General features: G+C 48.3%; 1 protein-coding gene across 6 annotated transcripts in view; it reads left to right on the top strand.

Moving 5' to 3' along the window:
- Positions 1 to 25,200, top strand: part of LRRC71 (leucine rich repeat containing 71) — a 566,767-nt gene that overhangs the window by 72,415 nt on the left and 469,152 nt on the right. For 2 of the 6 annotated variants that reach the window (XM_078669037.1, XM_078669036.1), the window contains exon 2: positions 18,268 to 18,362. In XM_078669037.1, the coding sequence (XP_078525163.1) occupies positions 18,268 to 18,362 (95 nt within the window). Of the gene's footprint in view, positions 1 to 440; positions 543 to 18,267; positions 18,363 to 25,200 lie in introns of those variants that run through there. The other 4 variants (XM_078669039.1, XM_078669035.1, XM_078669034.1 and 1 more) reach the window with 4 other exon arrangements.

Raw genomic sequence — 25,200 nt, 5'->3', positions numbered from 1 at the left:
GGCACGTTTGCTGCAAGCAGAAAGTAAAGTCAGACATCAGCAGCCATCTTTAAAGACAAAAGTATAGCCTACTGATAAACGTAGTGATAATCAACACACTTCTGTTCGCAAATATTAAAAACACTGTGCTGTTACCTGTTGTGAAAAAAAAACACTGTGCTGTTAAAAAAGGAGTAGAATTAAACACATGAAATCGAGAACAAATATATACATTAAAAAATAGGAAGACACTCGATATTGATTTTTTTAAATATAAGTTTAAGCCTGGGTCGTCCTTATTCGAGCTTTCATACTTCTGCACTTTCCCGTACAACTAAGACTTGACTGTCGGTTACACTCCAATATGGCTGCGCCTTTCCCCGTGAGTATTGGTCTACGCTTGTAACATGTCGGCACAAGCACTGTGCACACGGTCCTTCAACCTGATGGTTGCCCTGGTAACGGACGCCGCTGTAACGCTGCCGAAGGAGCGGTGGTTGTGGAATAGGCAGAATCCTGGTGAGGAATCCCAGGGGCAGACGGAGGATGGAGAAGGACACCGGGTGGGGCTAGATCCGGGGCAAGGGGTGGCATATATGTATGAAGGGAGGCGGGAGGAGAGCGAGATACCTTGTCATTTTTTCGTATGTTTTCAACTGGTTCTTATGTAAGTCAAAAATGTGCACATTTTTTGTCCGCTTGTAACCTTCAGTCCTTATGTTTGAAACTGGGTCCTATGTAAAGCGCTCTGACACCTTCGGGTAAAGTTCGCGCTATATAAAATCGCACAAATAAAAATAAATAAAAATATTTTTTAAGATATCCTCTGAATTTAAATAGAATGCGATATTTATATAATTTGGTTAGTATTACAATTATTTGTGAGTGGTGCGGGGAGCATTGGAAAACCCCCCTAAACCACTCTCATTGCAGCGCAGCACAGCACAAGGGTAGCGTTGCTGACATGAGCGAGCAATGAATGCTCGACTAAGTTATGGCAGCAAAGCTTCCGGGGGTGCGCTCCTGCAGATGTGAGGCCCCTCTCTCTCTGCTGTATGTGTTTGCTGCCCTCCCTTCTCCCCTGCCGATTAAGGCGTTCCTTAGTAATCAACATGCAAACAGCTTTACTAAGACATACTTGTAAATGACAACTACTATTATTTAGGACATTTCTCCTCCATCTATAGCATGTAAATAAACCAATGGGACTAAAATGCATCGTCTGTGCTGTACTTATGGGTCAATTTGAGTCTACAGTGGCAAGTGTGGTAGTCAGGGCTATAAGTGGAATGAAAAAACGAAGGGGTCTCTTATAGGGGCGTGGCCGATGGAATTAAAGGCGTGGCTTAAAAATAAGCACGGTAAAAATATGTGCTAAGATTAGTGTGCCGCCAGACTGGTATGTTGCTGCTTCTGTCATTGCATCCAGATATATAATACAAGTAACTTTACACCTACAACAAGCCAGAACTATTGGCTTTGCCAATGGTTGTTGATCGTGTAAGATAAATAAGCACCGCCTATGGCTTCGTTGTATAGAATATTGAAAATACTTCAGTTCTGAAATGATGAGACTGTGAAAAAATTATCAAGAGTCTCTTAGAAGTTACCTCAAAGGCAGTGAAGGGTGATACTGCTGCAGAGTTAAGATTTTTATTTCCACTGGTGGTGAGGGCAAAAATGGAGAGCCCGCTAGAGACCCATCTCCGGACCTGCTCTTAAGAACTGCCGGTGCTGAGCAACGGTAGGACCCGGCACACTTAAAGCCCTGGTGGTAGTGAAAACTGAATTCATTTAGAAAGCAGGCTGCAGCTGCATCTGGTTACCTGGTACATTCCAGCTTGACCGTTTCTTAACCCCACCGTCCCACACCAATCCCCAATCAACCCCAGCGTGGGGAGAGGATGTGGTGTAACAGCCTGGGCTGCCGACCTTGGCTCTTAGAAACCAAGTTAGAGTTTCGGCGCCGCCTCAACATCCTGTGTTCTGGACAAATCGCTAAATCTCCCCGTGCCTACCAAAAATGAATGTGTAACGTAACTGGTGATCATGTAAAGCGCTCCAATACCTTCAGGTCGAGTTCCCAATATATAAAACTGCGAAAATAAAAATAAGTAATTGCATTGCACCGGACACAATAAGGATATGCCTCAGCTTGCAAGGTGCATTACTGAATTCGTTTCAAATTCCTATTATTAGGAATTGGTCGAAGGGTGTTGAAACCAATAACCGCTGGTTTACCACTAAACTTGGGTTCCAGTGTAAGAAATCTTTGCAACCTCCCATAGACATGCACTGGTTGCGCAGTTGGTACGTGCTGAAAAACCCCAATCAGATACATAAGTACATAGAGAGAGTAAACATGTACAAGGAATATAATCTATCGAGATTTAAAGTCACATTTTATAAACTCAGTCTTTCTAATTTTGCTGTACTTTAAGCTAATTTATTTTTGCGTTTATTAAAAAATGTAAACATTTGATATTTTCTTTAATATTCCAATATTGAAGCATTTGTAGATAAAATAAAATATAATACTTATATATTGTGATAGATAAATAAAACAGAGACTAATAAACATCTATTTAAATAACCTATATAAAAACTATCTATATACACATATTTGTGCAAAGAAATGCACATATCTAGATACATACATATAGTCAAATTATAAATGTGTATATACATAGGGATATGTTGTACATTAGTGTATGAGTGTGGTGGTTATGTATGAAAGAACCAACTCTCGAGTAGTCTTCCGAAGATAAGATAGTTAACCATAGATCTTTTGCTAGGGGTAATGAATTCCATAGTTTGGGTGCTTGAACAGAGAAATATGTACCACCTATGTATTTTTTCATGTATAGTGGGAGTTTGAGGCGAGGTGCCAATCTGGAGTGGAGGTTCCTTTGATGAATGTATTTGGTGATTTTATTCCTGACAAAAAGCTGTCCTGTTCCATGTATTGCTTTGTGGGTGATACAAAGCAGCTTGAAGGGGGATCTTCTGGGAACCAGTGACCAATGTAGAGCCCTCAAGGCAGGGAGATGTAGGCTTGTGGCTTTATATGTAGTAGTAGTCTGGCAGCAGAGTTCTGATTCTGTTGCATTTGTTCCATAGTTGATAAAGATATCCATGGTAGAGGCTATTGGCAGGATCCACAATTGACAGTACAAGAGAGATAGCAGCCTGGATTTTGTGTGAAAATCCGAGGCGGGAAAATGCATCACAAAAATGTCGTAGTAATGAAGGATGATCTTGCTAGTTTCTCTACTTGGGCATTCATTGATAACTTGGAGTCCATGGTCATTCTAAGATTTCTTACTTCTTCAGATACTTTAGGAGGTGGTCCCAGATCGTCGGGCCAGGCACAGAGTTGCCCAACGCGGATTCCATCAACTCAGCTGACCTGGAACCGTGCCCCGGCCCCCGTACTTTGACGGTAGTCCACCCTCCAATTGAGGTATCGGCAGTCATCTTCCGACGAGGGATCTGTTTTGCACGACCCCGCATTCCATATTTGCACCAAGCGAAGACGTTTTCCTTCCACCCAGGCCAGCTCGGGGCTCTGAGTCTGTGCCCATGCTTAGCACTCAATTGACCCTGGCTCCGGAAACCGCCCAGCCAAATTATTTACCCCGTGGACCCTTGAGGTCACTTCGCACAAGTTACACCGTACCACTCCTTCCTATCACTGTGAACTCCCGCCAGCCTTCTGGAACCACACACTATCCGAACTGGCAACCCAGTCCTGATCAAGATCCTGAATAAATAGGATCGAAACACCGTCGACCCTTTCACAGTGCGACTCCTGGCGCACCATCAATTTTTGTCACATTGTCACCTTGCATCCTTCGCTGTATTCACCCACGTGTCACTTGCGCCGTCACTCTTTGCTTCACTATCACTAGTGCACAAAGCCCCCTTGGGGTGCCTACAGTGCTGTTCCAACTGTCTTGTATGAAATGGGTCTTCAAATATATAATGCTATATGCACTTTTTAAAAACTGGAATCTGCAGTCTCTCCCCCCTTTTTTCCTGCGCTCTCATAATGTCTTGTACACATACTTTTACTTGTCCCTCTTACTGAATCCGGTTGTGATATTGTTGCTTAAAATGCATGTACACCCAGATCTCAATTCGGTCTATGGGTTATACTCCTGTCGCCTTACCCTAGGCACAGAGTTGGCCATCATTTGTCCAGTCGCCACATGTGAGTATTTCAGTTTTGGAAGTATTCAGTTTAAGATGGCTCCATGTAATCTACAGATTAACGGAACTGAGGCAACAGAAGATTTTGGAGTTTTCAGTGTCTTTGGGGCTTTCCAGATTAAGGATTATTAGTGTGTCATTTGCATAGCTATAGTGTGGGAGGTGAAATTCATTGATCATTGCTGGTAATGACTTTATGTAGATGTTGAAAAGCATGGGTGAGATGATAGAGCCTTGAGGGACACTTGCTTTTGTGAAGTACAGTTTAGATGAGAAAGGGGAAGTATGGATGACATTTGTTTTTTTTAAGGTAGGATGTGATCTAGTAGAGTGCACTACCCTCTATGCCGGCTTTGTAGAGTCTTTGTATTAGAGTGTCATGGTCAACTGTGTCTTATGATGGGCCCACTGCATAATGTTAAGAGGGGCACCTGACTCTTCCATATCTCACAAATATTCATTAGCTGTGTACTGAATGGGGCTCCCTTGAACCGTAGGGGCCTGTGTTATGCTCCGGGCTGCACCATAAAAGTGGATAGTTGAATTAGAATTAAAAAGTTGATTTTGAGTTTTTGTTTCTGAAAGCCAAGAAGTTGGGTGCACTGCTTATGGACAAGAGTGAAGTGGGTCCCCACTGATGAGGGCCAGAAACTAAGTACTTCTAGAATGAATAGTTTAATCTCCCTTATTTATACCATACGTTCCTCCCAGTAAGATTTTTCCTTAAGAAAAATCTGATTGATTAAATGATTGTTTTAACATAACTTAATTGTACACCTTGTCCCACATGTAAAGTTGGGTAACATCCAATGGGTAGAGTATAGCTACATAAGAATCTTAACTTAATTAATAGAATAAGGAACACCAATCTCTTGTTTTGTTGTTTTGTTTTTAAATTCACAAGGAGATTGTGTTATCTTAGTGGAACTGTGTGTTAGACTGGTAGTATTTTGTTTTCCTGTGGATGTGAGAAACCATTAACACAGGTGGTGATTTGAAGGCAAGCCATTGTAAATGTTTTCACTTGTGCATGCTAAATGTAAATCAGACTGCAGCATTTTTAACTTGTTGTAGTCTACATATTTGATAAGAAGATGGATCTCTGTATAATAATTATAATAATAACGAGAATAATAAAGCAGATTTGTAGAGTGCATGGCTACTTCATTGAGGTGTCCCAGCGCTAGACTGCGCTGAAACAGAAAATACTCATATGAGTGGCTAATCACATAGGGTGAATAGGCACGTTTTTAACTGTTTCCTAAAGGATACTTCAGATGATGCCTGCCAGATTTTTAAAGGCAAAGTGTTCCCGATCTTAGGAGCAAGATATCTAAAAATGCTGCCTCCAATTCTGAGTTTATGAAATTGTGAGACCAGGACTAACCTAGCATCAGATGATCTTAAATTCCTAACCAGAACATAAGGTTGAATCAAAGAGTGAACATACTATGGCCAAAATTTGACAGAGCCTTGTAGCAATAGCACAGAGTTTTAAAGACAATTTCCCAATGGAGGCGTGTCTAGGAAGTTTAAGCAACAGATGTGCAGCAGAATTTTGGATGTGCTGTAGTCTATTGAGTCTCCTTTGTGAGAGCCCAAGATAAAGGGTGTTAGAATAATCCAGCCTAGAAATGGCCATGGTCTGAATGACAGTTTTCTGGGCCAATGAGGTAAAAATTCCAGAATCTTCTTAAGGACTTTTAATATCTCAAAACATTTTCCAGCTAAAAGATTACTTGGTGGTCAAACAACAATTTATGATCTAGCCAGATGCCAATATTTTTAACTCTTTGTTTTAGTGCTGGTAAAGGGCCCAGGCTAGCAGGCCACCGTGTGGTGGACCAAATGTCAGGCTGGCTGCCTAAGATCAAAACCTTGGTCTTCTAGCCATTTCACATTTGGCAATTATTACCCATCCAGTTTTCTACTTCCAGAAGACACAGATGCAACTGGAAGGCAGTAATGCCTTTCCTACATCCAGGAGGGAGTTTAATAACTACCAATGGGTGAAGTGCAAGTGGAATGAAGGAAGGCATCTTTTTTGAGATATTTTATTTGCTGAAATGTGGATTTGACAACTGCCTTTAGGTTTGCAAGCCAAGCTTTTAATCTCTTATTTCATTCTGACTTAGGTGATAGTCAGTTTATGTCCTTCTTTATAGGGAAAACTAGTCAAATGTCTTTGTAGAGTCCAAAAACTGTTGAATGAATGAGCCAATAGGTGCATTTAGGCTTAGGTGAATATCTCTAATGGCACCAATGTTTTCAATGTTGCTTGTCATGGGAAGCGTTCCTCAGGAAAAAGTTTTCGGGGTAGCTAGGGTAAATTGTTTTGTAGCAAGTGAGGTGCCTCAGCAGCAGGATTTCTGTCACTGAGCTATTGATTTTTAGATTGTTGTGGACCTCAGGATCCAATCGTTTTGAGGCGGTTTGTGATATTTGCAAATTGATTGCTGTTTCCTTTGTTTAGTAATTAGATCACCATTTTGGAACCTTAACCCCTTCCAAGCTCATGAAGGCCCCCAGCCGTCATGAGTGAGTCACGGTGGGGGTGTGCTCATGACGGCCGGGGGCCATCCGAATCCTGCCCACTATGTAAATTGTCCGCACAGCACGAAAATTTGCGGCGCATGCAGGGGGTTAAGAGTGGAAGAGGAGGTTGGTGGTCTTAGCAGATCCGTAAGTAGTTTTATATCAATATTAAAAAAGAGTGGAGAAGAGAATGTAGAAGTCCTTTTGAAATGCCACCTGAAGGACTGAATTACTATGTCTTCTATAATGACACCCGGAAACATCCTGTTGGGAAGGATTCAATCCTTTTCAATAGTGGTTTCATTAACATCGTCTTGGGAAAGTGAAAAGTCTTCTCAGAAACGTTGTTTGTGATACAACTGTCTCTCTGTTTACGTACCTTGTGTTGGGAGGTTTTTCTTTCATTCTGGTGTGTTGAACAATATCTTGCTTTTTTGTGTCAATGGGAGAGAGGTAGGATCACAAACCCTTTTATCCCTATTCTGCTGGTTTTACACATATTCTGAGATGCTAGACCGGCACACAAGAGGCAGGGAGGGAACGCAATTGGGTGCGGGTATGAGGCAGGGGAAGCAATTGGGTGGAGGTAGCAGGCTCTATGCCCACAGGCCATGCTGAAAAATCAAAGGTTTGTATTTTTGTGGGGGGCGTGGCTTGGCCAGCTGCAAGATGGCCGCACTGTAAGTGGGCTCTGCCGGCCAAGCTCTAAAATCCGCCATCATCCTGCTGACATTGTACTCCACCGGGCACTGCTTAGCTCCTCTGTGAATCCAGGGCTCCTGCGGCGCGGACTGACCACTCGCGGACTCCCCTACGACCTACACAGGCGGAGATTGGCGCCTCGTGGCTGGCACTGGGGCCTAGGTCGGAGGCCTCTCCTGGTGCGGCTCGTGGATCGGGGGCTGCCGCTTGACGAACGCCGCCGCCGCTGAAACGGGTGAGTGGCACCACCGTCTGGGGGGACTGCTGGCGGGGTAGGGGTCCGCCTGCTGAGCTGGCCGGTCCGCTGGCGCCCCGGCCCCGCTGCTGCTGCTCTGCCCTCCGGGGTGTGCCGGTACTGAGGGGGCGGCGGTCCCCCACGGAATCCCCGACTAGCGTCCCCCCTTCTGGGGGCGCGCTCGACCCTCTGCTGGACCCCCGCCTGCTGATGATCTGCGCAAGGTGCTCCCCGCCACTCTGCTTGCTCAGCCTGTCGCTCCTGGTCTGGGCCTACGGGGCGGAGCAGCACCGGCCTAGATTTTCGGGGCCCTAAACCGCGACCGGCCTTGCCTCTGCTCCACGGCTCCCGCTGCTCCTGGGATCAACCTGCCGACTCACCGCCACACTTTCGCTGAGGTTGGAGGCCTGCCTGCTCATCGGGGGCTCGCCCCTGCGTCAGGAGCCGCCCCACACCACCCGTCACCGCTCGGCCCCGGGGAGCCTCTATCTGCTCCTCCGGCCCTCGGGCTCTGAAGCTGCTGGCCCTACCCTGGCTCCCGCTCCTCCTGGCACCTGCATGCGACTCTGCTGGCCCGCCTTGGGGCCCCAACCTACGCTGCGGGCCCGCTTCCTCGCGAGCCCCTGGGTCCTCTACCCCCTCCTTCCCCCTCCACGGATTGGCGGGGGTGGCTTCGGGGGTCACCGGACTTGCTCTCACCGTACATCCACGGGATCTCCATCCAGGCATCCATCGCACCATCCTCTGGTCCCTCCGGGGAGACAGCCCCGCCCGGCCGCGGGGCCGCCTGCCGCTTTCCTTCCTGATCCGCTTGTGGGCCGTCAGCGGGGGTGCCTTGGCTCACTGGCCCTCTTCCCTGACGCTCTTTTGGTGCCCTCCGCTGGCGGGTGGCACTGCCGTGATCTGGACTGGGTCTCGGCGGCGGTCAGTGTATGCTAACCTGAGGTCTCTGCTGAACCACCTCTGCCTCCTTGGACTGGTGGCCGGGTCTTGGTCCCTCTGCTTCCTTGCTGGTGTGCCCAGGAACGCCCTATCTCTCTGCTCCGGGGGGCCCTACGTTCTCTGTCGACCCGCCTCCCCCCGCATCATGGGGAAAAACGACCCTAGGCAACCCAAGATCGCTTTTGATCTGCGCCGCTCTTCTCGACAGGATGTGGCTGGCGCTGAGGGCATGGACTCTGCTGCCAGGTTGTCTGCACCCGCGCCTTGACCTCAAAGCCATCATGCTCAACGTTAAGTCCACTGTCATGGGAATAGCTGCTCAGCTTGATCAGCTATCAGCCCGCCTCGATCACGTGAAGTTCCGGATCGACTCCCACGACAACAGGTTGCTCCACGTTGAATCCTGTGTGTCCGACACCGAGGACTCGGCTAGTCAGGACCGGCACAAGCTGCTGCAGATGGATAAACGCCTGGCTGTAATTTGGGAAAAGAATGAGGACTTGGAGGCCTGTTCCCGAAGATGTAATCTGTGCACAACGGGTCTGAACTTTTTGGCAACATCCTGTCCACTGTTTTTGTAGTGGAACGGGCACACCGTTCGTTTGGTCCTCGCCCCCGCCCTGGCCTCCCCCCACGACCGATCATTGCAAAGATTTTAAATAACAGATCGCGATGCCATCCTCTGGGCGGCCCGTGAAAAGGGGACAATTGACCACCGTGGTAACCGCCTCTCCTTTTATCCGGACTACACCCTTGCAGTGCAGGCCGCCCGACGAGAATTCCTTCCTGCTAAACGGATCCTGCTCAAACATGAGGTCTCCTATTTGCTTGCCTATCCGGCTAAATTGCGGGTCCGCCAGGGCGCCAAGAGTTTGATCTTTCAGGACCCTAGGGAGGCCATGTCATTCGCCAAGAAACTGGAAAAGGAGTCCCGTTCAACCACTCCCCCGTCGCAGCTTGGGGAGTCCGGACACCTTAGTGACATTGAATGAACAGTGCCGCTTGTATCCTTCGATTAATTATGACTTTTTATTGTTGATGTCGGTAGCTTACTAGCTTGGCCACCCTGCGTCCCTGCAGGGGTGCGTGCTGGGTCCTGCCATGCCCTTGTGGGATGATTCCCTATTCTACTCTTTTGTTTGACCCTCCTAGTTGTGGGTTCCTGGGGTGGGGTGGGGTGGGGGGTCTGCTCAGCCTCTTTGGAGGGTTGGTGTGGGTGGGGGGTGGTTTGTGGGTTTGTTGCTTGGTTCTGGCTCTGGACTTTTGGGGGGGTGAAGGGGGGATGCCCTGGGCCTGTCTGGAGTGCTGTGAGGGGTGGTATTTGGTGGGAAACATTGAACTGTTCCACTTTTTCCGCTCTGTGCGCTGCATGTCTGGGGTGTTTGGGTGGCTGGGTGGGTGGGGGTTGCTCTTCCTAGTCAAGGGGGTTGGTTTGCTTTTTTTGTTGTTGCGCTGCTTTTTCCTCCTATTTTTAGCTCTAGTGCAGATTGTACTCGATCCTCAAAGCTTCATTCTCTGGCGCATGTTATCCGAAGTTATGTGATATGTTATGTTATTGCTCTGCCACCATCTCGACCGTTCCTCCCTTTGCTGTTGCCTCTGGAGTGCTGGTTTATGCGATCTGTCTGTGATTGCCCTTTTCCTTTCCTGACCCCTGCTGTGCCCATGCTTTTTCACTGGCCCTTCCCCTTCCCTTTTCTCCCTCTGGTCCGTGCGCTGCTTGCCCCCATATCCCGCACTCAAGGTCACGTTGCCCGTCCTGTCCGGTCCCATGGCTAATATCAATTGTTGGTCCTGGAACGTCCATGGCCTGAACGACCATCGTAAAGCCCGTCTCACACATGCTCACCTCCAGCGCCACAATGTTGACATCTGTCTCTTGCAAGAGACTCACCTCCTTCAGGGCTCGTCCTCAAGGCTCTGCGCCCGATACTGGGCTGAATCCCACTCCTCTATGTACTCCTCCTATGCGAGGGGTGTCTCCATCCTGTTGCGTCACGGCCTCCCTTGGAAGACATTCCGCGCCTTGATCGACCCAGAGGGCCGATATGTGATTTTACACGGCACCCTGCTTGCCCAGCCAGTTACCATTGTGTCGGTGTACGGCCCCAACAGGGACTGTCCTGAGTTCTTCCACACGATCTGGCACCTGATCCCCTCCTGTGGCCCTGCGGCGGTGATCTGGGGTGGCGACTTCAATGTCGCTCTCTCCGCTGACCTGGACCTATCTGGCTCTCACCGTTCCCACCCACGCGCAGCTGCTGCTCTATCCACCATATTATCGGACAATGCACTGATTGATGTGTGGCGTCACCTCCGACCTACTCTCTGAGAGGGCACATGTATGTCGGGCGCCAGGGATTGCTGGTCGCGCATTGACCTTTGGATAGTTTCGCCGGATGTCCTATCTTGGACAGTGGACGCCGCCCACATGGCGCGTACGTTATCCGATCACGCCCCGGTTCATCTGCTACTGCGCCCCCCGGACTCCCAGCGTCACACATTTACCTGGCGGCTCCCTTCCGGAGCCCTTCGAGACACTGTTTTCTGTTAACTATTTCGATCTTAATGTTGGCTCCGTTGACTCGGCATCTATTTTATGGGAAGGGTTCAAGGCATACATCCAAGGTGAATGAATTTCAAAACAGGCTGGCGTCCTTCGGACCATTCGCTCCACCCTCACTAGGCTTGAGAGAGAGATCCGGGATCTGGATGCCTCCATTGCAAACGGGGCCGGACCAGACGCACTGGCGCTTTTGCGTCAGAAGCACTCGGAATTTTCGGAGGAGGCCGGCCGCGAGCTCTCCTTTCTGGGCAGGGAGGGTCGTGCTCGCCGCTTTGGGGAGGGCGATCGCCCTGGACGCACCCTGGCCAACTTGCTGCGTCCGCCGAGGGCCTATTCCTACGTAACTGCCCTTGCTGATGGCGGTCCGGAACGTACCACTTCTCCCGAGGAGATAAAATTCCGCTTCCTTGACTTTTACTCCCGGTTGTATTCTGCCGCTACCCCCCCTCTTCGGAAGACTTCGACCAATACTTTGAATCCATCGCAGTGGTGTGGCTGGCAGACTACCACCGCAAATTCCTTGATGAGCCCTTCTCGAAAGAGGACATTTTGGCGGCCATAAATAGCTTACCATGTGACAAAGCGCCCGGCCTGGACGGCCTTACGGCCGCCTTTTATAAACAATATGCTCCCACTTTTATACCTCACCTCGCGGCTATGTATAATGAGTCCTTTGACACTGGAACATTTCCGCCATCGCTCCGCGAGGCTTCACTTACGCTGCTCCTGAAACCTGGCAAGCCTGCGGATCGGTGCGATTCCTACCGCTCCCCTCTCCCTTATTAACATGGATACTAAAATTTTTGCTAAGTTACTCGCCTCCCGCATCCTCCTCCTGATGCCGACCATCGCCCTCCCCGACCAGTCTGGCTTTATTCCCGGTCGGGCGACATCTCACAATCTTCGTAACATTTTTTCAGTTCTGCATCAAATCAAACCCAACCGTCCTGCCGTTGCCACGTTGCTCGATGCCACCAAGGCGTTCGACACGTTGGAATGGCCGTTCCTCTTCTATGTCCTCTCGCGCATGGGCTTTAGTGAGCACTGCTTGAGGAACATTAAACTGCTCTATACAGACCCACTCGCCCGGCTTCGTATCAATGGCCAAATCACGGACCCTATTCCCATATTGCGTGGCACGCGACAGGGTTGCCCCCTGTCGCAATTGCCATGGAGCCGCTGGCTGCCCGTCTCCGCCAGCACCACACCCATAGGGGCATCGGCTTCTCGTCCCGTTCCCTCCTGGTCTCCATGTACGCGGACAGTGTGACCCTCTACGTTCGTCACCCTCAGGACAACCTCAGCCCTCTGGTGCGCGAGGTCATTCGGTTTGGCGGACTATCAGGGGTTCAAATCAATTGGAATAAGTCCATACTTTTCCCTCTGACGGATGCTACCCTCCCTTTTTCGCCGGACTATCCCTTTGACTGGGCAACTGGTCCAACCCGCTACCTCGGCATCTGGCTAAGCAGAGACCCGGATGACCTATAGAGGTCCAACTTTGGCCGTGCGGTGGATTGGTTGGAGTCTAAGATTCCCCAGTGGACTCGGCTGCCCCTCTTTCTCTCTGGCCGCGTTGCCATTGCAAAGATGGTGGTCCTACCCAAATTCCTTTATTTGTTTTCCAATATTCCTATACCTCTGACTGTTTATTTTTTCCGTAGGTTGCGCTCTCTCATGGTATCTTTAATGTGGGCGGGGCGACAACCCAGGATCGCTTATGACATTTTGACCCTGCCAATGTCCGCCGGTGGCCTGGGAGCGCCTGATCTTCGCCTTTACACCCTTTGCGCTCAGGCCGGTTTTCTGCACTTCTGGCTGCATCCTAGCCCCTACCAGCCTCACGTGGCGGTGGAGGCTGATGTCGCCATCCCTTGGCCCCTCGCCACGGCACTCTTCGCTCCTGCGGTGCGCCCTTGCACGGAAGTTAACACGGTGGAGACGCTACGGTGGGCATGGTCTTCTTTGCGCAAGTTGGCTGGTCTTACTCTCCTTTCGGCGGGCACCATGCCCATTGCCAACCACCCGGATTTACCTCCACTTCAGTCCTCCTGTATGTCTCGGCACGCAGCGTCAGGAGGCCTTAGAACCGTGGCCGATCTTTACCCCAGTGATTCTTTTTATTTGCTCCCGGCGATGCCATCTTTAGTGGACATGCTTTTATATTACCAGTTGCGGGCCACCTGTCGGACGTTGTGTTCCACCTTTCCTCGGCCTCCCCCCACTCTACCCGCTTTAGACTTACTGTACACCTCCACTTCCCCACACAAGCTCGTGACCAGATTGTATGCCTCTGCTCTCTCGTCTTCGTCGGCCTCCACGACGCAAGCGCGTGAAGCTTGGAGTGCTGACCTGGGTCTGGACATCTCGGACGCGGACTGGCTCTACTGCTGCAATCAAACTATTAAACTTTCCCCGAACTACCGGCTCCGTTTAATTCACTTTAAATTTCTGCACAGGTTCTATCGCACTCCTCAACATCTTCACCGCCTGGGGCTCGTCCCGGATGATTCCTGCGTTCGATGCTCCGCTCCTGCTGCGGATTTTGCTCACTTGGCGTGGCTCTGCCCCCAGGTGCAGGCATTCTGGCTTGAGGTTTGTTCCGCGATTTCCGACATGGTCGGCGCTGACATCTCCCCGGACCCCCTTCTTCAGCCTTGTTCTGATGTGTCGCGCAGGCTAATTTCGATGCTCCTGGTGCTCGCCAAGCGCCGGGTGGCTATGTGCTGGGGCTGCCGACCCGCCCCCATGGTTTCTGCCTGGTTGGAGGATGCATCCCGCTGCCAATTATTGTTATCTGAATGTTGGGACCTAATGCTGGCTAGGTCGCGCCCGGTTGACATCTGGGGCCCACTGGTTGCCTATCTTCAGTCCCGCACCCCCCCGGGGAGCCCAGGTCCCCGGCCCCTCCTGCCGCTCTGGCCGCTGCGGGCCGCACTGCCTCGGCCAATCGGTAGACGCCTCGGTCCGGGGCGCCTACCCTGCCCCATTGCTCACCTGGCTGGCCCTGGACACCGCTGCGCACCCCCCTCTGCTTCCGCCACTGCCTCTCCCGCGCTCCCTGCCGGCCTTTGCGCCGCGGCGGCCACCGGTGCTGTTTGCCTGTGGCCCCCTGCTCCGCGCCCTCCTTGCCCCGTCCCCCCCCATCCCCCCTTCCCCCCCTTTTTATTTTCCCTGCCCCTGAGTCAGGTCCTTATTCCGGTTCCGTATCCAGAGATGGTTGTTACTCCGACACCGTGATTCTGTTGCAGGTTTCGCCACTCTGCGCCGAGTGCCCCCTACCGCTGACAGTTTTTCTTCTTGACACTGTATTGTTCCAAGATTTGTATTTCTGCACTGCACCGTGTATTGATGATCTCTGGATTGATTATATTGATGTTCTGCACTTTTTGTTAATACAATTTTCACAACAAAAAAAAAGTTTGTATTTTTCTTAATTCCCCTGGGCGAGCCAAGGAGTTCCCATGTGAGGAACACACTTTGTTAGCTAACCTGCTGGAACAAGCCCTGCTCTTTCTAGCAACATAAATAGTTTTATGTCATCTGCACAGAAGTGTAGTTCATGCTGTTTTGTGACATCTGCTAATTGTATTGTGTTGTATTGACATTTGTAAAGCGCTATCCCACCCATTAAAAATTAAAAGTGCTGTTCGGATGAAAGAGTATGTAGCTACCCCATTTGTTATTCATAAGTACTGTTTTTTGGAGTGGTCTATGCGGGAGGATTTTTGGAGTTGTGTATGAGGGTTGGAGGGGTGTACCAATAAATAAATTGTAGCTGTGGTAAAGTGTAGTGTGTAGTAGGGAAATTTGTAAGCTGCACTTGCATATACATAACTTAGTTACCTTATCAAGTTCACGTCATCTGACAACTGGATTTGTTGATAAGAGAATATGGGTAAGTTCACAAGGGATATGCAGCAGTACTTCCCTAAGACCACTATAGACACCACAGTAAGTAGTGTTAATGCAGCCCAAGGATATTTCAGATGTCATAATATAGGGTCTAAAGTGTCCCCCAGTAGTGGACTCGGCACAACCCAAAGATAACCACAGACACCACTCTAGTAGATCTGAAACATTCACTTAGGAGTGGAGAATATGCAACCAAATGATCAAACCAGAGACACCTGAATAGTTGGCCAAAAGTGTCCACCAAAAAGTGGAGATGGCTAATCATGGATATTCATAATTATTATGGCAATAGATCTAAGAGGTCCCCCTATGGCTGGAGATGGTGCAAAAATTAATTTGGTACCAGGGATCATTGCCTCCACTGGTGGCCATCACATTTTTAATTGCACAAGCAAACTCACCAAATAAACCCCTTCTTTGAGAATTACTTTGTCTATTTTTAAGTCACTACTCACTACTCACTATTCACATCAACATTTCTTTCAATCTACACCCAGGGCCCTACACCTGCACTTCACAGACAGCATTGGAACAAAAGATCTCTCATAAAGAGCCCCCTTGAGGGTGGCCGTTGGGCATTGCAACACCGCCCAGACGAGGAGGAAGCCCAATGATGAAGCATGACACACATTCGGGGATTTGAGCGCCCTAGTTCCAAAAAAGAACCGTCCCCCTACCTTTGGTTCCTATATATCAGACCTGATACCTCCCTCCTTAGGAACTGCATACCATAAGTTGTTACAATTTATTTTGGAGCATGTATGCTGGACCTTAATGCGCTCCTGATCCCCCCTCTTGTTGTGGAGATGGTGCAACCCAGTGCTAAAATCAGAGATAGCAAAATAGTGGGTTAAAGGGTCCACTCCGAAGTGAAGATGGTGCAACAAAACGATAACCACAGAAAACGCAATATCAGAGCATGGCAAAGTGCGGCCAAATCAGCAGTACTGCCATTCACCATATTAACATACACATATACTCAGTAGAAACACTCAACTAAAAGAAGCATAAACATAACATGCTGTCGTGCAAAATGTTGCGTCATAAGACACCACTCTGGATTTTGATTCCTATATAAATTGCAATATATTATATCTTATCAATGAAGAACTAATCCCCTACCCACCCCAATGGAGAGGAACATGCCAACGTCCTTGTAAAAGCCTACCCGTACACATAGAACAACACAAAGATTTCCCTAGATTGAACTCATTTTTCAATTCACAATACATCACACACATTGTTTTAAAGCTTCACAGGAATAAGCACATAATCTGCTAACCACATATAAACGAGCATTAAAACAAGAAACGCTATAATGTGTTAGTTGATGACCCGCACAGAATAGTACTCGGATGCCGATGTACTGGCCACTCAGTAACAGTACAGAATGCACTACAAATGGTCTCTTGTACAATTTCAAGAAGGGTGGTGACTGTGTTGAGCCCCCACATTCACATACCAAGTTTGCAAATACCCCTCTTATGACTGCCAGTGTCCAGTTGTGGAGAGAGGATACAAACCTCAGAGTAGATCTAGAGATGGCCATGTAGCTAGTCAAATAAAAATGATTAATAATCTGTTGTGCTGAACGCATTTATAGTTTTTATCCTACTTCTCCTGATCCAAATAAGAATAACACCAGCTCCTATTTTTTTTAATGCTGCTGGAGTTTGCCTATTCTTTAGTAAATTACTATATCAATTTAAAGATGGAAGGAATGTTCCCAATGTGCATCTGGTACCTGAGAAAAATAACTATCAGATGTTTGGTTTGGTAAGGCGTGCCTCACAAGGATCACTATTAATCCCCCCTGTTGTAAAGGTAGGATTCTATTGTTAGGCTGCCCACTTTGCCCCTTCCTTGTGGGCAAAATATGTTCGATACCAAAATCTAAATTGACATAGTAAAAGACTAAACCACCTGCAATAGAAAGGGAGCATAATTGACACAAGGACCAATGAATGTTGAGTTTGTTAAGAAGGAACATTGAACCAGAGGTGTGAATCCCATTTGGAAACCACAGATGTACCATTTGCACACCAAACGGGAATGCAATTTCTGACGCGCCCCTTGTACCAAAAAACAATTGTCTATTCAAAGAGGGTCACAAACTGACCTGGCTAATGAATATTAGTTAGTCAGGTCACAACTGTGAGCCAGCCCCCTGTGGCTGGCAGTAAAGGAAGGAATGGAGGACTGCAAGGGCAGCAGACCTTCAACCTGGAGACCTTCAACCTGTGGAGAAGTGTGGCTCAGGGGTTAGAGGCAGCAGACCCGGAAACTGAGATCGGTCCGGACCAGGGTTCAATTCCCCGCCTCGGCGGGTCTTGGGCTAAAAATTCAACGGACTCGATAATTCTCGCCCCGGTGCCTCCTCGACTCACGGGTTCACACTCTGCGACTCTGGGCAATAGCTTGCTTAATCTCCACAACGGCCCCTCGCGGCGGGATGCCTGACTTTCACCTTGTGGATACCCTGCTATCTCACAGGGGAATACCAGGAAGGGTTCCCTAAGCAAGCGCCGGGAAACCCACTGCGGGTAGCTGTGCGCTATATAAGCTCAACTACATTTACATTTACATTTACAACCTCACATTTTTCCTTTTCCAAAGGGGAAACCTAAAAATAAACAGCATATGCCTATTAAAGGAGCAGAGCAGGTGCTACTTATTTTTTTTTTGCAGTTTGCGAAGACATCAGAGAGAGGGCATACCTTCTAAAGTGGGAGCTGTCCAGCCACAATTACCCCCATACCTTGGAGGTTGGTAACTGATCAGTTTTTTTGCGATTGCAATTGAGGTCACAAACTATTGTTACACACCTTTCTGAATTACAATTATTTAGGGTAAGCTTTGTCATGCCTCCGCCTATCGGCTAGTTGGAAAGGGTCGCAAAATCTTTTCTCGAAAGATTTTCTGACTTGTAAAAGGCCTTTCGTACATTGTGAAAAGTTCTTTTCCAGTTATAAACCCAGTGATTTCGTGAATCCAAGTGTTTGAACGTGCAAAGGGGCTTTACACGTCTTGCCTTTATATCCCTGTGTGAAAGGACACATCCTATCACCCACCTGTGATGTTTCTTTGCTCTAGTCAAACCATGATGGCTGATATGGTGCAGCGGCCTCTGCATATTCCTATAGCCTGCTCATGATCTCTTCCAATTTACTTTTTTTAACAGCATCATTAAAAAAGCGAAGATGGGCAAAAAGGCAGAGAGATCTGCAAAGGACAAACTCTCCGTAGTCAACAGCGAAGATGAAGCAAAGAGTGCAGGTAAAGCAAATATCAGCTGCATATTGGGCCATAATCTGGAAAAATGTTCTGGGCTAATGCTTCTAAGCTGAAACAGTACATTTAGTAACCATTAGGTCTAGTTCATCTTTCTTTTTCTAATTTAAGGCAAGCAGTATGTATGTTTTAATATATAATTATAACATGACAGCACATCATTTTACACACCATCCTTAATTGATATTTCCTGATAATCTTTCAGGTTAATACCTGTCTACCCTGTCATACCAGTTGCAAAAACAATTGAATGCGATCCACACCAAATCCTTAAAAAGAGCTTGGTTGGATTATATTCATTTAATTGTTACACAAATTAGAAAGTGTCCGAAACTTCTTAAATCCATAAATGTGGACTAAGACTTGAAAGAGCTCGCCAATGATGGGCAGTTAGTAGCCATGCAGTTGTAATCAATAAAAGCCACCCTTAGACTTGATGCTTGGAGTATGGTCTAAGGTAATTAGTTGGGCTTCCAAGGACAGAGCTATTTCACAGGCCAATTTCACATACAAAGGATATCTTATCAAAAGTATATCCCCAGTTCCAGGGACAGTTGACAAACATGAACTTTGTCCAAGGCTTTCTCTTAAGAACGTGGGCAGCGAGCAGTCATTCTCTGTTGCCATGTGTATATTTTGGCAGGTCTGACATAAAAATGAAACAAATTTCGATAATGTAAATTTAAATAATGTAAATTTAATTCGACTAGGGTAGTAACAGTAAGCAATGTTCTAAGCGAGACTATGAATTGTTCGACAATGATGATTGTGTCTGTCCATTTAGACCACTTATCGGTCCAGAGTGATAAACCTTCATCTAATCGGGTCCCAAGTTCTGAGTGATAGAACATTGTGATAGAAACCAGGTTAGGGTAGAACCTCGGCGACTGATACTAGGCGACTGTTCGTCATGTTGGTTCTTAGTTGCAAATATTTAAAATATTCTGTACGAGGTATATCAAATTCATTAGGTTTTTCTGTGAAGCTTTTGATTGTGTTTCTGTTATAAAGTTGGTGGATAAATGAAATGCGGGGAACATCCTTTACGACGCAACTTTTACAACGCACTACCATTACGACGCAACTTTTACAATGCAAGTTATTACAACGCATTGCACTGGGGGCGCTCTAGGATAGGGAATAGTTTAATTACTATCCAACACCTTCCCTACTATCCACGGGGACTGGAGTTGGAATAGTAAATTAAACTATTCACTATCCAGCGCCCCCCAACGCAAGTCGTTGTAACGACTTGCGTTGTAAAACCTGCGTCGTAATGGCATGCGTTGTAAAAGCATGCGTTGAAACGTCATACATCCATTAAATGCTGGATCCAGCCCGTGAAATATTGAGGGGTTCTATGATAGCCATGTAGTGTTTGCATTTTGTAGTATCTGCTGCTCTGTGGCCATTTGGTTATGTACACCTGATTGACTTTATATTTAACATGTTTGGAGTGTAGCTGTGATTTGGCAACTCAGAATAAGTAGCCAAGAGAAGGAGTAGAGAAGTAAACAATAATATTTGACAATATGCCAGCGATATAGTTGATTAATTTGGTCAATTTCTTGCCTTACGCCGCCCAGTAGTAGAAAAGAAAATTAGGGAGAACCCATCCTCCTGTATTTAGTGGCAGTTGTGAAAATTGATAGGCTCTCCTGGGTCTTTCATGCCCCAGATAATGACAGATATTAGTGCTGCCAGGTTAATGAAAAATGCCTTATACAGAAACATTGAAAAATTGGTAATGATCTAAACAGATAAAGATATATAGGTAATAATATAATTTAGATGAGGGTGGCACGCCCTGTCATGGTAAGTGGGAGGCGGTCCCATTTATTTGGTAGTTGTATTGCTGGTTTAAACAATGGTGTGCACTTTGTAAGTTTAATCTCTTCAACTACAGATATAAGCTAGACCCAAGGTAGTTATTTGTTTCTGTCAGGCTGCTTCACATATCAAACCAGATCAGGCATTTTCAGAGGTTGACGTTGCACTATTTAGAGGTAGGCTATTGTGAATTGATATGAGGAGTGTTTTGAAGAGTCAGTAAACATACATTTGTATAAATGGATGTTTATTAGGATAACTGGAACAGACCCCTGGGACACAACCGCTCTCCTCTCCAACAGCCTCCCTTCTCCTCTCTAAATTCCACAACAGCATCAGAGCAGACAGGCTGCTAAGGAGCAGCAGTAGTGTTCCAGACCATTATATAAAATAAGCAGAAGTAACTAATTAACCAGAGAAGAATGTAACAGTGTTTCTTTTCCATGTTATTAAAGGTACCCTAAGATGTTATTGCGAAAAAAATGTAACCTATTAAGGTAGAAATTTTTCAGCGTTTCTTTTTTTGTTATTGCTTCTACAAAAAGTAAAATTGTGTGGTTCCAGAATCAAAAACAAGGATTGAGGAAGCACATAGAATTCGCCTTTGAAAAGATGTACAGAGAGCAAAGCTCACCCATTTTCATAAAGTCCAGCTTCAATGATGTTGCCCACATACACACCGACGATTACAATCATCTAAAGTCCTTTACAGCCGGGGACAGAGTGATGTGCATCACCGGAGCACAGGAGTAGGTGCTCCAGGAGATTCTAGAATTGTGTCTGTGAGGGCAGTTTGGGGTAATTGCACCATGGGGACACAGAACAGTGCTCACCAGGGGAGGAGTTGGCGATATTCCTCTTGAGCGCTTTGGGTGATGTGCCTCAGGCGACCACTCAGTATTGTGCTCCACTGGGTGATGTGTCACACAGGACTCCCGAGTGATGTGACTGACCAGAGCACTGGGTGATGTGTCACACAGGACCACCGAGTGGTGTGACTGACCAGAGCACTGGGTGATGTGTCACGCAGGGCCACTGCGTGAGGTGACTGACCAGAGCACTGGGTGATGTGTCACACAGGACCACTGAGTGAGGTGACTGACCAGAGCACTGGGTGATGTGTCACGCGGGACCACCGAGTGATGTGACTGACCAGAGCTCTGGTTGATGTGCCTCAGGCGACCACTCAGTATTGTGCTCCACTGGGTGATGTGTCACACAGGACCACCGAGTGATGTGACTGACCAGAACTTTGGGTGATGTGCTTCAGGCGACCACTCAGTATTGTGCTCCACTGGGTGATGTGTCACACAGGACCACTGAGTGATGTGACTGACCAGAGCACTGGGTGATGTGTCACACAGGACCACTGAGTGATGTGACTGACCAGAGCACTGGGTGATGTGTCACACAGGGCCACTGAGTGATGTGACTGACCAGAGCACTGGGTGGTGTGTCACGCAGGACCACTGAGTGAGGTGATTGACCAGAGCACTGGGTGATGTGTCACGCAGGAGCACTGGGTGATGTGTCACGCAGGACCACTGAGTGCGGTGATTGACCAGAGCACTGGGTGATGTGTCACGCAGGAGCACTGGGTGATGTGTCACGCAGGACCACTGAGTGCGGTGACTGACCAGAGCACTGGGTGATGTGTCACGCAGGAGCACTGAGTGATGTGACTGACCAGAGCTTTGGTTGGTGTGTCACACAGGACCACTGAGTGAGGTGACTGACCAGAACACTGGGTGATGTGTCACACAGGACCACTGAGTGAGGTGACTGACCAGAGCACTGGGTGATGTGTCACGCAGGACCACTGAGCGAGGTGACTGACCAGAGCACTGGGAGATGTGTCACACAGGACCACTGAGTGAGGTGACTGACCAGAGCACTGGGTGATGTGTCACGCAGGACCACCAAGTGATGTGACTGACCAGAGCTCTGGGTGATGTGTCACAGGCGAACACTCAGTATTGTGCTCCACTGGGTGATGTGTCACACAGGACCACTGAGTGATGTGACTGACCAGAGCACTGGGTGATGTGTCACACAGGGCCACTGAGTGAGGTGACTGACCAGAGCACTGGGTGATGTGTAACACAGGACCACTGAGTGAGGTGACTGACCAGAGCACTGGGTGATGTGTCACAGAGGACCACCAAGTGATGTGACTGACCAGAGCACTGGGTGATGTGTAACACAGGACCACTGAGTGAGGTGACTGACCAGAGCACTGGGTGATGTGTCACGCAGGACCACCAAGTGATGTGACTGACCAGAGCTCTGGGTGATGTGTCTCAGGCGAACACTCAGTATTGTGCTCCACTGGGTGATGTGTCACACAGGACCACTGAGTGATGTGACTCACCAGAGCACTGGGTGATGTGTCACACAGGACCACTGAGTGATGTGACTGACCAGAGCACTGGGTGATGTGTCACACAGGACCACTGAGCGAGGTGACTGACCAGAGCACTGGGTGATGTGTCACACAGGACCACCAAGTGATGTGACTGACCAGAGCACTGGGTGATGTGTCACACAGGACCACTGAGTGAGGTGACTGACCAGAGCACTGGGTGATGTGTCACACAGGACCACTGAGTGAGGTGACTGACCGGAGCACTGGGTGATGTGTAACACAGGACCACTGAGTGAGGTGACTGACCAGAGCACTGGGTGATGTGTCACGCAGGACCACCAAGTGATGTGACTGACCAGAGCACTGGGTGATGTGTAACTTAGGACCACTGAGTGATGTGCCTGACCAGAGCACTGGGTGGTGTGACACGCAGGACCACTGAGTGATGTGACTGACCAGAGCACTGGGTGATGTGACACGCAGGACCACTGAGTGATGTGACTGAGCAGAGCTCTGGGTGATGTGCCTTAGGCAACCACTCAGTATTGTGCTCCACTGGGTGATGTGTCACACAGGACTACTGAGTGATGTGACTGACCAGAGCTCTGGGTGATGTGCCTTAGGCAACCACTCAGTATTGTGCTCCACTGGGTGATGAGTTACACAGGACCACTGAGTGATGAGACTGACCAGAGCACTGGGTGATGTGTCATGCAGGACCACTGAGTGAGGTGACTGACCAGAGCACTGGGAGATGTGTCACACAGGACCACTGAGTGAGGTGACTGACCAGAGCACTGGGTGATGTGTCACGCAGGACCACTGAGTGAGGTGACTGACCAGAGCACTGGGTGATGTGTCACGGAGGAGCACTGAGTGATGTGACTGACCAGAGCTCTGGGTGATGAGTCTCAGGCGAACACTCAGTATTGTGCTCCACTGGGTGATGTGTCTCGCAGGACCACCAAGTGATGTGACTGACCAGAGCTCTGGGTGATGAGTCTCAGGCGAACACTCAGTATTGTGCTCCACTGGGTGATGTGTCACACAGGACCACTGAGTGATGTGACCCACCAGAGCACTGGGTGATGTGTCACACAGGACCACTGAGTGAGGTGGCTGACCAGAGCACTGGGTGATGTGTAACACAGGACCACTGAGTGAGGTGACTGACCAGAGCACTTGGTGATGTGTCACGCAGGACCATCAAGTGATGTGACTGACCAGAGCACTGGGTGATGTGTAACACAGGACCACTGAGTGAGGTGACTGACCAGAGCACTGGGTGATGTGTCACGCAGGACCACCAAGTGATGTGACTGACCAGAGCTCTGGGTGATGAGTCTCAGGCGAACACTCAGTATTGTGCTCCACTGGGTGATGTGTCACACAGGACCACTGAGTGATGTGACCCACCAGAGCACTGGGTGATGTGTCACACAGGACCACTGAGTGAGGTGACTGACCAGAGCACTGGGAGATGTGTCACACAGGACCACTGAGTGAGGTGACTGACCAGAGCACTGGGTGATGTGTCACGCAGGACCACCAAGTGATGTGACTGACCAGAGCTCTGGGTGATGAGTCTCAGGCGAACACTCAGTATTGTCCTCCACTGGGTGATGTGTCACACAGGACCACTGAGTGATGTGACCCACCAGAGCACTGGGTGATGTGTCACACAGGACCACTGAGTGAGGTGACTGACCAGAGCACTGGGTGATGTGTAACACAGGACCACTGAGTGAGGTGACTGACCAGAGCACTTGGTGATGTGTCACGCAGGACCATCAAGTGATGTGACTGACCAGAGCACTGGGTGATGTGTAACACAGGACCACTGAGTGAGGTGACTGACCAGAGCACTGGGTGATGTGACACGCAGGACCACTGAGTGATGTGACTGAGCAGAGCTCTGGGTGATGTGCCTTAGGCAACCACTCAGTATTGTGCTCCACTGGGTGATGTGTCACACAGGACCACTGAGTGATGTGACTGACCAGAGCTCTGGGTGATGTGCCTTAGGCAACCACTCAGTATTGTGCTCCACTGGGTGATGTGTCACACAGGACCACTGAGTGATGTGACTGACCAGAGCACTGGGTAATGTGTCACACAGAACCTCTGAGTGATGTGACTGACCAGAGCACTGGGAGATGTCACACAGGACCACCAAGTGATGTGACTGACCCAACAATGTTTGATTATTTTATTTGCATGGCTGACTTCTATTCCATACATTTATTGTACTTAGCAATTCTACTTCAAGTGTATTGTTTCATTCTAAGAGAGTTCCAGATGAACCCTTGTTCTCTTAGATAGTCATGGACCCAGGTTCTTAATACACATTGGTTGCTCTTAGTTATTACTATATCACAGGGATGGTGGCCTGCTCAGATCAGCAGACCACCATGTCTATGATTGCTTTTAAATATATATATTTTTTATAAATATTTTTAAAGAAAACAGGATGGAAACTTTTTTTTACAGACTTTTTTATAGCTAAGCAGTGGTTCTTAGGACCATTGCCTACTCTTAAAAGTGTTTTTGTCAATGTTAACAAAGGGAAAGGGGTCCCTTGTGGGACACAATCCAGTTTGTGAATCAGTTACTGTGAGAATTGGGCTC

Source organism: Lissotriton helveticus, chromosome 12 (genome assembly GCF_964261635.1).
Source record: "Lissotriton helveticus chromosome 12, aLisHel1.1, whole genome shotgun sequence".
NCBI classification, from domain to species: domain Eukaryota; kingdom Metazoa; phylum Chordata; class Amphibia; order Caudata; family Salamandridae; genus Lissotriton; species Lissotriton helveticus.
The sequence above is the reverse complement of the archived record's forward strand: the minus strand, read 5'-3'. Positions and strand labels throughout refer to the sequence as shown.